The sequence below is a fragment of the Maylandia zebra genome, linkage group LG7 (genome assembly GCF_041146795.1).
Source record: "Maylandia zebra isolate NMK-2024a linkage group LG7, Mzebra_GT3a, whole genome shotgun sequence".
Classification (NCBI taxonomy): domain Eukaryota; kingdom Metazoa; phylum Chordata; class Actinopteri; order Cichliformes; family Cichlidae; genus Maylandia; species Maylandia zebra.
The window spans coordinates 65,825,869-65,838,958 of record NC_135173.1 but is presented as its reverse complement, the minus strand read 5'-3'; the positions used below and the strand labels follow the sequence as shown (position 1 = coordinate 65,838,958).

At 42.6% G+C, this 13,090-nt stretch overlaps 1 protein-coding gene across 4 annotated transcripts in view; it reads left to right on the top strand.

The window, feature by feature from the left end:
* The first annotated feature begins 481 nt into the window (after nt 1–481).
* LOC101471517 (voltage-dependent calcium channel subunit alpha-2/delta-4) overlaps nt 482–13,090 on the top strand; it is a 79,259-nt gene continuing 66,650 nt past the window's right edge. For 3 of the 4 annotated variants that reach the window (XM_076886918.1, XM_076886919.1, XM_076886917.1), the window contains exons 1-2: nt 482–1,086; nt 10,844–10,925. In XM_076886918.1, coding sequence (XP_076743033.1) covers nt 959–1,086; nt 10,844–10,925 — 210 coding nt within the window. In that variant the 5' untranslated portion in view covers nt 482–958. The remainder of the gene's footprint in view (nt 1,087–10,843; nt 10,926–13,090) is intronic. The other variant, XM_076886920.1, reaches the window with a different exon arrangement.

Sequence of the window (13,090 nt, the reverse complement as noted above, 5' to 3'; positions counted from 1 at the left end):
GTGGATCTGGATCAGATAGTAGAGTGAAACCTTGGACTGTGTGTCTCTTTGTGTGTGTCTGGTTTAGCTTCATGACTTTAAAGAGTGTCAATAAAATGTAATTTATGTGAATGCTTGAGTGTGGGGTTTTTTGTCAGTCAGCTGATTATCTGAGTGTGTGTGTGTTGGGGCATTATGTCTTGTTAGCTGCTCTCTCTCTCCCTTTCTCTCTTTGAGCAGCCAAACTGAGCCTGTGCTTTTTTTTTCTTCTTTTTCTCTCTCTACAGCAGCTGCGATTGGTTGCTGGGGAGTCTGTCTCCAGAAATTGCTCTAATCCTCTCTGATAAAACAGAGCCTGCATCCAATCCCCTGCTCCAATCCCTCCCCACTCATCTCTCTCTCTCTCTCTCTCTCTCTCTCTCTCTCTCTCTCTCTCTCTCTCTCTCTCTCTCTGTGACACTCTCTTCCACGAGGAAGAGGAGTTTTTAATCCAAGTGGATTACACCACAAATTGGGCGACAGGGAAGGCAAGTGGCTGCAGTGTCTACTGCAGACAACCAGCTTTATGTTTTCTTTAATATCTGCAAGGTGGTGAAATGAACCCACTCACTGTTCCTGGTTCCATAAGGAGTAACCTGGAGGAACTTGCTACAGTAGTCTTTCCTGTGGACAGTAGGATGGATTTTTAACTCTTTGTCTGGGTGTGCAATGACTTTGAGTTTCTCTGGATCTTTTAGAAGTTGCTCTGATGAAGATGAGAGGCTGAAGCAAACAGAGAAGATGCTGGCAGCAGGACCAGTTTATTCAGACGTGATGGAAAGAGTTCAGGGTCAAAAGTCTGTAACTATAAATGTCACCGTTTCCTGTCTTTAGCCAACATGAGGAAACCGTTTCCTACAAACTCTTTATCATCTTCTTGAACATTCAGAGCTTCTCCCAGTTTGAGAATCTTCCTTTAAAGTCTCTTTAAAGGAGCTCCATGTCCGGACTTCAGGGATACAGGATGGACAGCATTAATGTTTTGGGAATGAGGACCCTCTTGAGGCTAATGGGAATTTTTTGCCTTTTGATCACAGCTGAGGCTCAGATGAAGATCCCACCTGAGACGTAAGTGCACAATGTTTACGTCTCATAACCTCTGCAGAGGGTTAAAAATGTTTTTTTAAAGGCCTGCATTATTGTAAGACTGTAGATATCGTTAGAAACCTATGGATGGGAAAGTTGAATGTCATTCGCAGTTATGGTAACATGACTGACATGTTAATATGAACGCATATAGAATATAGTAAGCGTGTAGCTTGTAGAAAATAGTCCTGAATGGGCTTATTCCAGCTTCTGATAGTCAACTCCCAGAGTGCACTGCGCTTTTATGGAGGTCCCGAGAGAATAACTGTGTTTCAGCAGGCTGTTTTCCCTCAGGACTCCCTGAAATTTGCTCTCCACTGTCTTTGATTTTTGCAGGTGTGACAGTTAAAAGTGATGTAACACTTCTAAAAACTCAGATTTAGGAAACCCAAAAGCTTATTTTAACTCAGCTGTTCAACATGGGTCACACGAACTGGAGTACAGCATCCAGTTTGGCCAAAAAAACAGTTACTTTGCTATTAGGTTCTAAGCTGTTTAGGTTTTTTGTGTGGTTTATAAAGTTTTTCTTTTGTTAAAATAAGAAATACATTGCATTGCACATTTTTGACTACATGTCCCTGCTCTCCTCTGTGTGTGGGACCTGTGGGAGGCAACTGGAAAAATGAGCAAGGAGCGGAAATAACCTTCTTTGGAAAATGCCTGGTCTCACTCTTGGAGAGAGGTTGAGGAGCTCATAATAGAACTACTTTGGAAGAAGTGATTGGAGAAGGTTCAGACATCTGACTAGGATGCTAATTGGGTGGGTCCTAGGTGAGAAGTTTCAGACATATCCAGGGCAGAACCAGGACTCTGCCTTTCAACTGACTTTTCAGCAGCTTGAAAAGGTTTGGGAATTTCTGCATTGATTGTTGATCCTGCAACCCAGGTGAGCAGGACAATATGGATGAATCGAGGGTTTCCAGTACATTTTTCATCATACGAATAATCTCCACTATGGTAGACTTTTATCCCCTGATTTTTTTTCTGATTTTGACTTTCTGGTTTAAATTATTGTTAATATGTGCAGAGGAGGTCAGGAGAGAACTGCAAGACTGATTGTCTACATCTGTAAAACATGCTGGAGGCTTTGTTTGGTTTGGGGCCGCGTTTCAGTCAGTGGTGTCTGAGATCTTTCCAGAATTTATGGAGAACACAGATTTTGATCGACCAACACAATCTGGAAAGTGTCTGATTGACAGTGGCTTCATTTTTTTATTATGACAATTATTCCAAACACTGCCAGCGCAATAAAAACACCTGGATAGAAAAACACACTTTAAGCCATGGATTGGCCTCCGCAGGGTCTGGACCTCAAGAGAGCCTGAAAATAGGCAGCCAACATCCAAAGAGCTTTGAACACCCTTCAGAGAACAATTCCTGAAGACTACTTAAGGAAATATATAAGAAAGCTGCCTAAGAGAGTTCAGGCTGTTGAAGAATAAAGCTGGTCGTACCAAATATTGATTTTCAAGCTCATTAAAATTGTAGCAACTTTGCTTGTCTCTTATGTACTGTTTGTGACATGCAAAGCTCTTGCAGTGTGTTTATCTACCCAACATGTTTGTGGTTTTGTGTTGTCTGTTTTGCTGCCGTTGAAGCTCATTATCATGAATCTGTGAGGCAGTTAGAGAGCAGCAGCTCCCTGCAGCTGCAGTCCTGCACGGCTACAGCTTCCTCACACGCTCCCTCTGCATCACCATCTGTGGGCCAGCATGGCTCGCTGGCCACGGTCACCTTTCCAAGCCTGACCCACATTCTCCACCAAACCGCCATAGGCCTGGACAAACAGGGCCACGTCACCTGGCTACAAATGCACCTAAACCCATGCAAATCCACCTCAGCCGCTGTGACATGCAGAGCTAAAGAGGCAGGACTTTGTACCAGTGACACTCAGTGAGCAATAACTGAGGTAACGGGATACTGTCAGACTTTCAAGCAGGCCGTCACAGATGGCAGCATCAACAAAATGAAATAAGAAGCTGCAGAGTTCACTTTCACTGGCAGTTCTGATGTAGAAGATCAGGCATGTATTTCACACACAATAATAATATTTTATTTTATTTTGCATGTAAAGTATCGATCTATTGAATGTTTTGTTTTTCATCCAGATAGTTGTAGTTGTCACCTTTTACCAGCCTGCTGCTGCTTGGTTGCTTGCTCATACACCCATGCATGGATCAAAGTAGGAAGATGCTGTGCTGATGTAGTGACCAGTTCTGCCTCATTACTGGTCACATTACCACTTGACCAAAAGTGCTTCACTAGATTAAACTGATTGTTTTTTTGCCCCTTTTGTAAAGTTTGTGTTTCATATGTGGGAGCGGCTCGTTTGTTGATGTTGGTGATTAATGGTGTCTGTTGGCTGATATGAGCTAGTATTGCTAACTGTGATTCTATAAGATGGCAGATGAGGTTCACAGAGGCAGGAGCGAGTATAAAAGTCTTGTGCCTTGAACCCAACCTGCACACAGTCTACAGGCTGTTAGAAGCAGCCAAGAAACTAGAGGAAAGTCTTATTCTTTTGGTTGTGTTATAAACACTTAATATAAAGCAATAAAACAAGTATTTAATGCAAGTGCTGCATAGTGTACAGTTAACTGTAGCTTGTCTCCAGGCTTAATCATAAAGCTGTCTTATCGGCTGTATTAGACAGTACATTAACCCGATTTTTTTGCCATACATCACCACGATGAGTTAGATAAGCAGTTAAAAAAAAACTTTGACATCGCTCCAGGTCGCTGTCTGGACTGCTGACCTTTGACCTGGTTGTGAAATGAAATGATGGCTGTGTATTTTCTGTCAGTCAGTCTGCTGGGCAGATCACCCTCGGCACAGGGGATTAGCTGAATAGACTTCAGAGGTGATCTTGATGGAGGATTTATTTTGGGAGCATTTTTAGATTGAATTGGAGACGGATGGGAGACCGTTGCTTTCATATATGCTGCAGCATTTTAGGACTGTTAAACCTAACAGTGAATATAAAGTGATCAGCTGGTACTGTTAGAACTCTAAATGTGAGAAAATAAATTGCTCTATAGGGCTCTGCCCCCTCAGACTTATACTGGAAGCTGTTTTCACAGGTGGACTGCAGCCCAGAACATTTCTACACGTTACCCAACATCGACGCAGGCGAGAACAAGTAACTGTCCAGTAACTGCACAGCGGTATGGCGTGGACAGACCTGAACCGAAGAGCGTGCTTCTAGTTCTTTTTTGGACCGACCTGGTTTTGCCAACATTGCCTGGAGTTCATGACCCATACAATCAGACTTTCAGTAGCAGGAATACCAACCCAGTATCTCAGTTGCTTCCATTCATACCTCTGAACACATGAAATACACTTTAACATTCTTATTTAGAGTTTAAAGGCTCCCATGCCTGGCAGTACTTATTTTAATGTATTTTTACATTTTTATTTATTTATTTTTTTGGAAAAGGCTAGTAAGTAAAATTATGATGTTTTAAACAATGTGTCAGAAAAACAAGGAAACTCGGGGCAGATGAGTTTACAGGGATGTAATGAGCACTACCCATTCTTTGTTATTGACATCTCCCAGATGTTTGACATGTGACATTTTACGTTTATAGGCAGTGTAGGTGATTCATTTATTATTTATTTTTTCAGACCTGGCACAATTTGTATCGAAAATGAAAACATTTTTATGTTATAACAGGTAGAAAAATGTCAGAGTAATCATTGCTACCTGTTCAGTGCGAAGCTCTGGGAGGAGTGTTGAATAAATAAAGTTTATCCATCCATCCATTCGCTTCCGCTTATCCTTTTCAGGGTCGCGGGGGGCGCTGGAGCCTATCCCAGCTGTCATAGGGTGAGAGGCAGGGTACACCCTGGACAGGTCGCCAGTCCGTCGCAGGGCCAACACACAGGGACAGACAACCATTCGCACTCACATTCATTTGCACATTCACACCTAGTGGCAATTTGGATTAATCAATTAACCTATCCCCTCAAGCTGCATGTCTTTGGACGGTGGGAGGAAGCCGGAGTACCCGGAGGGAACCCACGCAAACACGGGGAGAACATGCAAACTCCACACAGAAAGACCCCGGCCTGATGGTGGAATTGAACTCAGGACCTTCTTGCTGTGCGGCAACAGTGCTAACCACCGTGCCACCGTGCTGCCTTAAATGAAGTTTATAGTTTCGATCAATGATATCAGTCAAATGATTTGGAACACAAGGGTGCTGACAAAAACACAGAAGGTGGAGATAGAGGGGGCAGAGATGAAATGGTAAGATTTTTCTTGGGAGTCACTTGGATGGACAGGCTTAGAAATGAGTATATCTGCGGGACAGCTCAGGTTAGAGACAAAGTTGAAGAGTTGGAGCTGAGATGGTTTGGATATGTGCAGAGGAGGGATAGTGGATACGATGGAAAAAGGATCATGTAGATAAAGCTGCCAGGCAGGAGGAAAAGGGAAAGACCTCAGAAGATTCAAGCATGTGTTGAAGGAGGACAGAATGAGCGACTGAAGTGTTTCAAAGGCAGCAAATAAAGGATTAAATACAGCAACTAAAGTAAAACGTAAATCTGCAGAGAGCTGAAGGACAGACAGATTCATCAAGGATTGCTGCTTTAAGTTAAATAGTTTGGAAAACTAAAGGCAGACGCTTATCAAGGCATGAACACCAAAGGCATAGTGGACTCTAATGCACAACCAGAAAGAGGCTGAACTGATCAAACTCAAGACCTTTATTGTTTACAAGAAGCACTGATTTTAAAACACAGAATAACTTCCATGGGGGAATTTCTCTAGGATAGAGGACACTGGCAAAAGCGGAATTCCTGAGTTTCCGGAGATGCAGTTAGACGAAGGTTCACTGGGAGAGAGGAGAGCAGTATTAGATCCAGAAGGCTGGGTTCGGGAGAAGTAAGGACTGAAGGTGCAGGCTTACACGTGAGGGTTGTTGGTAAGGTCCAGGAGGGTGCCAAACACCCAGGGAAGGTCACAAGGAAGGGTTTGAATACCACACTGAAAAAAAGACAATTGGGCAAAGACTGGATGTGTGAGCTGGTTCTTAAATACTTGGAGACAGGAAAATAAGCAACAGGTGTGCCACCATCTCCTGCTGGTGTGCAGGAGATGGTGGCAACTCCACCCAAAGGTAGAGCTCCACCTGCCCAACCCAGCCAAGGCCTGAGAAAGAAAACAGGAGCGAGACAGAAACACAAGCAAACCAGTGCCTACCATGACTCCAGCTCAGTCTTCCAGCAGTGTTCATCATCTCTCTGAGCTCAGATTGAATTATTTGGGTTGTTCTGCTGACTATTACATTTTAAAATACGTAACTATAAGATGTTATCCAGCCAGCCTACTGATAACATGTTCCGGGGTCAAATTTCTATTCTATTCATGGTGGTCAAAATCTGCCATTTTTGATGTGTAAAAGAGTAAAGAGAAAATGGAGAGAAGAGTTCCTTACACGGGTAAACATGATTCAAACAAAATTATTGTTATTTTTAAAATTTTATACTGTCAAGAGTTCCGGGATTAAAGAAAAAACAGATAAAAATCTAAGAAAAAAGGGCAAAGCATCGAGCACTTAAATCACATGATCACTGATGGCATCGGGAGTTTTAACAAACTACAGTTTTGGCAGCTCTTTGCCGCTGAGAGTTGCTCATATATACACTGAACAAAAATATAAACGCAACACTTTTGTTTTTGCTCCCATTCCCCATGGGATGGACGTAGAGACCTAAAATTCATTCCAGATACACAATATAACCATCCCTCCCAAACAGTGGTCACAAATCAGTCCAAATGTGTGGTAGTGGGCACATCTGCTATATTGAGATAATCCATCCCACCTCACAGGTGTGCCACATCAGGATGCTGATCTGACATCATGAGTAGTGCACAGGTGTACCTCAGACTGCCCACAACAAAAGGCCACCCTGGAATGTGCAGTTTTGTCTCACAGCAAAATGCCACAGATGCCACAAGCAATGAGGGAGCGTGCAATTGGCATGCTGACAGCAGGAATGTCAACCAGATCTGTCGCCCGTGCATTGAATGTTCATTTCTCAACCATAAGCCGTCTCCACAGGCGTTTCAGAGAATATGGCAGCACATCCAACCGGCCTCACAACCGCAGACCTCGTGTAACCACACCAGCCCAGGACCTCCACATCCAGCAGGTTCACCTCCAAGATCGTCTGAGACCAGCCACCCAGACAGCTGCTGGAACAATTGGTTTGCACAACCAAACAATTTCTGCACAAACTGTCAGAAACCGTCTCAGGGACGCTCAACTGCATGCCCGTCGTCCTCATCGGGGTCTTGACCTGACTCCAGCTCGTCGCCGTAACAGACTTGTGTGGGCAAATGCTCACATTCGATGGCGTCTGGCACGTTGGAGAGGTGTGCGCTTCACGGATGAATCATGGTTCACATTGTTCAGGGCAGATGGCAGCTGAGAATGTCCCAGTTCTTGCATGGCCAGCATACTCACCGGACATGTCACCCATTGAGCATGTTCGGGATGTGCTTGACCGGCGTATACGACAGCGTGTACCAGTTCCCACGAATATCCAACAACCTCGCACAGCCATTGAAGTGGAGTGGACCAACATTCCACAGGCCACAATTGACAATCTGATAGACTCCATGCGACGATGTGTTGCACTGCATGAGGCAAATGGTGGTCACACCAGATACTGACCGGTTCTGGGTCCCCAGACCCCCAATAGCGCAAAAAACTGCACATTCCAGGGTGGCCTTTTGTTGTGGGCAGTCTGAGGTACACCTGTGCACTACTCATGATGTCAGATCAGCATCCTGATGTGGCACACCTGTGAGGTGGGATGGATTATCTCAATATAGCAGATGTGCCCACTACCACACATTTGGACTGATTTGTGACCACTGTTTGGGAGGGATGGTTATATTGTGTATCTGGAATGAATTTTAGGTCTCTACGTCCATCCCATGGGGAATGGGAGCAGTAACAAAGGTGTTGCGTTTATATTTTTGTTCAGTGTAATAAGACGTGTGCATGATGGTACATAGCATTTCATAGTTTAAATGATTCATCAAAGGAATCTAGCACCCAGAATTTAAATGAACAGTAATTAGTTACATCTGTAGCAGAGCAGTGTGTCTTACATGGGTTATTGTCAAACCTGTTACAAGCCCACAGTGTATTTACTGTGTGTGTGTGTGTCTGCACTGAACTTAGAGGATTAATGTCCAGAACAGATGGAGCGTTACCCTCCTTTTCAACACATGCTGGGTAAACTCTCTCTCTCCTCTGTCTGTCTGTGTGAAGTGCTGTGACTGAGGCACTTCACACTGTCCTCATTATGTGTAATTATTCATCACCTGGACCTGGAATATTCTGATGATGTTTTCCCTCAGAATGGTTAAAGTGAACGTTGTTCTCCTCATCTCCAGATTGATGTTTTTGCTTTCCAATTCCAGGGGTAACTTTGAATAATTCATAGTTCAAAATGGGCCTTCAGGTCATCCTGTGTCTGAAACAAACTGTGTAGGCAGTGTTTCTGGATCATGTGCATCTATGACATGATGGAGCTTTAACCAGCCTGTGTGCATGGCCTTAGTTCACAATCAGTGATCATCAGCTTTGAGACATGGCTGAAATGCAGAAACCATGACAAAGCTTTCACTGGTTTTCACAGATGGTTATAGTACTTCACTCTTCTACATCTCTCCTGACCTCCTCTGTACATATTTTATTATATTATATTTCTATATCATATGATAGAAACATTATAGTGTCTGTTGTGTTAATTGTCCGTTTTGCGACACAAACCAAAACTTTAACTTGCAGCTTTGTTGCAATGCTGTGGGTCTGTGCTGAGTGGACCCCTGCAGCTCTCTGCTGTGACCCAGATGAGGAGCAGATTATCTAAATCTCTTTCATCACTGTCATATTTAAGGGCCTTTTTCTGCTGTAATGCACCGCTGCTGAGCCAAGCGTTGTCATGGAAACACACGGTCAAGCTTACGCTAAACACCTGACAGCGCAAGAACGTAACAACAGAACTTTTCATCCTGAGGTAAAGTGGTGGTATAGCATAAACAAAGGGTCCCTGCCTTTCTGCTACATAGACCATTGATGAGAAGTGCTCCAAGCTCAGTATGAGTCCAGTTTGTCTGAGTGCACCAATGATTTTTAGCATGCAGTGGCTAACAGCAAATTTTAAACATGGGCTTCTTTCATGACCGTTTCGCTGCGATGCTTTCCTCAACTAATATTTTAATGTTTAATCAAAGAAGTTAGAGGACAGCGTGTATGTAACAGATGGAGATCAAAAGGTCCAGCACACTGCGTTATTCAAACCCAGCTGGCATCGATAGCAGCTCAGACAGGTGCTACAAATCAGGCCAGCCAACCCAGGTGGTCAAACGCGATCCACAAGAATCAGGAAACCAAGCAGGATGAATCATATTATAAAGGAATAAAAACTGATAAACCTCATATATTCAAATCGGTAAGTACACAGAGTGAAACTTAACACAAAATAATATGTGGCATGACACTATATACACACTGCTCCGACAAATTGAGAGAACACTGGAAAAAAAATCATGCTGCATATCGATACAGATATGGACTGCATGATGTGTTGGGAATAAAAGGATGTCACATTGTTTCAGTAGTTTCTACGGCCTGCATGCTTGTATGCATGCCTGACCCGGGCCGTGCTCGTAATGAGATGATGGATGGTGTCCTAGAGGATCTTCTCCCTAATTTTAATGCAGCCACACGTCTCAAAAAGTTGGAATAGGGCCATGTTTCCCACTGTGTAGTATCCACTCTACTTTTAACTCTACTTCTGGGAGAGGACAGTTTTCCCATTCTTGTCTGATAGAGGATCCTAGCTCTCAGCAGCCCTGGCTTGTCTTTGTTCTATTTTTGCTTTCTTGGTGCTCCAAATGTTCTCACACACTGCAGGCAGGAAAGTTCAGCAACCAAACTCTTCTACTATGAAGCCATGCTGTTCGAGTAGATGAAGTATGCGGTATAAGATTATCTTTCTGAAATATACAAGGCACCTCTGACAAAGACATCATCTGTAAAAAAGTGTATATTTCTGTCAGCATTGATTTCACCTTTCCAGATTTTCGAGCTGCCAGTTCCAGACACTGACGCACCTCCGTACCATCAGAGAGGCGGACTGAGCTGAATACCGATAATGAGCCGGCTGGTCCGTGTCCTTGTTGCCTGCAGTGTTCTTGTTTTCAGCTAATGCTTGGCTTAATTGTTCTAAAATTCACGCTTTCCCTTGATAAACAGTTTGATTACATTCTCACATTGTATGAAAGTTTCAGAGTCCAACAACGTTGGTGAAACTTTCTTTGAAGTGGATGTAACAGTGGCTAATAGCAAAAACAGCAGAACTTGATGAGCTTCTCGGAGTCATTGGCTTGTATTAAACTCGTTTCACAATGTTTTACAGTCCAAATAGACATGGACACATTGACAGCTGAGGTAAACAACAGCCTAAGAGCCAACACTCACTTTACAGCCAGAGCTGTTTGTTTTACAGCAGCCATCTTAGTTAGGATAATACATGAAGTTCATTTAACTGCAATCTACTGATATCTAGTGGTGAGATTTTCTTTTCTTTTCTTTTTGCTTGTTTGTTTTATTTTGTTTTGTTTCCTTATCTTTTGTTTGCGTCTCTTCTTGTGGTTTTCTAACAGTCTGTAATGTGAGTCCTTGATATTGTCTGTTGTCTTTCTGTCTTGCAGGGTGCAGCAGTGGGCGTTGAGATTCTCTGCAGAACTTCGAGAGTGTGCAGCCAAATACTCTGGATCTCTGCTGCTGCAGAAGGTAAATGAAGCCAGAACTGGTAAAAGCAAATTTCAAATTCAAAAGTCGTCCTAAAAAAATGTTCTAGGATTTGTCATTTCGACAAGCCTCAGACTTTTACCAAACATTTGCACAAGGCTGCAAGAAAGCATAAATACTGACTGAGCAATGGTTTGGCCAACGTGTCCAAAACTGAGAGGTTCTATTTCAGCCTTTCATACTTCTGGAGCGTTCACTCTCTGTAGGTTCTACAAAGAAGTCTCATAAACCATTGAGGTTTGTATTTGTCTTTTCTGGTGTTGTATTCATTTGGGTTGAATTTTCTTTTAATAATTAAAACATGGCCAAAGTCTACTTTAGATGTGAGTTTCTTACCCTCAAACTGGTCCTGAGGCTTCTGACTGTTTGAACTGGAAACAAAGAGCAATTGGAAGAGTTCGGATGTGCATTCGTGTATGTTGGTGAGTGTGCCTATCATTGTGTGTGTGTGTGAGTCTGTGTGCACACTTATGCTTGTTTGCCAGGACAAACACACCCAGGGATCATGATAATGCCCAGATTGAGGACTGAGCCCTCTTTACCAGCGTCAGGATTTGCGGCCTGTTCTGATTTTAGACATTCATCCATTTATCTGTCAGATTTAGAGCCGTCAGAGGCAGTCAGCAGTTTGTATGCTTTTAAACACACATCCACCTCCTGCAGAATACACAACATGCATGTATAGGAACCAAAATAACCCCCAGATAACATTGTTTTCTGCCTTGCGGGTTTCATGTTGTTTTCATGTACGTTTTCTCTGGCCATGAATGAGAGATAAAATACAGCAATTGTTGGAGGATTGCTATATGAGCAAATCTATGAATGTATCAGTGCTAAAATGAATGTTAAATGATGTTAAAAGGCTGACCCTCAAGATCATCTTGTATAATAACCACCCCATAAACTCTATGGGATTGCTTTATGTGCCTCCTTATCCTTCTCACCTCAGTGACATCTGAAAGATAACACAAAGAAATAAAAATAATTAAACAAAGATTCAAACCACATTTATCCACCATAAATTAAAAAAACAATGAAATGCCAATTTCAGCAATAGTAGTGCTAAGCACATTAATAATGGTGAGTTGTGTTTGTGTGTTGTTCACACTTAAAGTCTGGTTCGCTTGCAGAGACGAGCAGGGTAGAGCTACTTGAAAGGATTCAGGCCACGACTGGGACCAAAAAATGATTGAAACATCCCCAACTGGCTGATCAAGAAACCTTTTTTTCAGGGAGTTTAAGCCCACATTACATCATCAGCATCACTCTGTGCATTTCAGCAGTGTGGGGGAAGACAGGAAGACAGAATATCCTGAAATAAATCCAGTTTTGGAAACTAGCATTTAAAACTAAGAGCACATGCAGCTCAGTGCCCTAGCACAGATTTATTAGGAGAAAAATGATGCTACGGGTAATTACGGTACTTACAAGGATGTTTTTGGTAGTGTTTGCATCCATGTGTCATCATTCTGTAAACATCATAGCTTAAAAAGGTTTGAATGATCTTGTGATAAAACTGTAGGGGTGTAGAGTGGGGTCATGTTAGCAGTCCATTAAAATCTGGCTTACATCCATCGAGGTTTTCGAAGTCAACTTAATGATTTATTGGTCACAATTTAACAAAACCAATTTACGAAACACTGCAATAAATGTCATACATGTAATAATCCACATAAATGATAGAAAATAATTGCACTTAAAATGATGTCAAGTATATTTACTTTGTTTTTAAGAAGGCACATTTTAATAAAGCCTGCACTTTGCACTTGTTTTTACTGCACTACAAACTTCTTAAAGTACATTTGGTTTGCACTCTCTGAATGCTTCTACTTTTCAACATTGTTTTAATTCTTGCGTTGGATCCCTGTTTTGTAAAGCTCGGTGCTAGGACCAGTTCTGTTAACAGTATACGTTAGGGGTGGGCAACTCCAGGCCTCGAGGGCCGGTGTCCTGCAGGTTTTAGATCTCACCCTGGGTCAGCACACCTGAATCAAATGATTAATTCAATACCAGGCCTCTGGAGAACTTCAAGACATGTTGAGGATAGGGATGGGTATTGATAAGATTTTAATGATTCCGATTCCATTTTCGATTCTGTTTAACGATTCGATTCTTTATCGATTCTCTTATCGATTCTTATTTTTAAA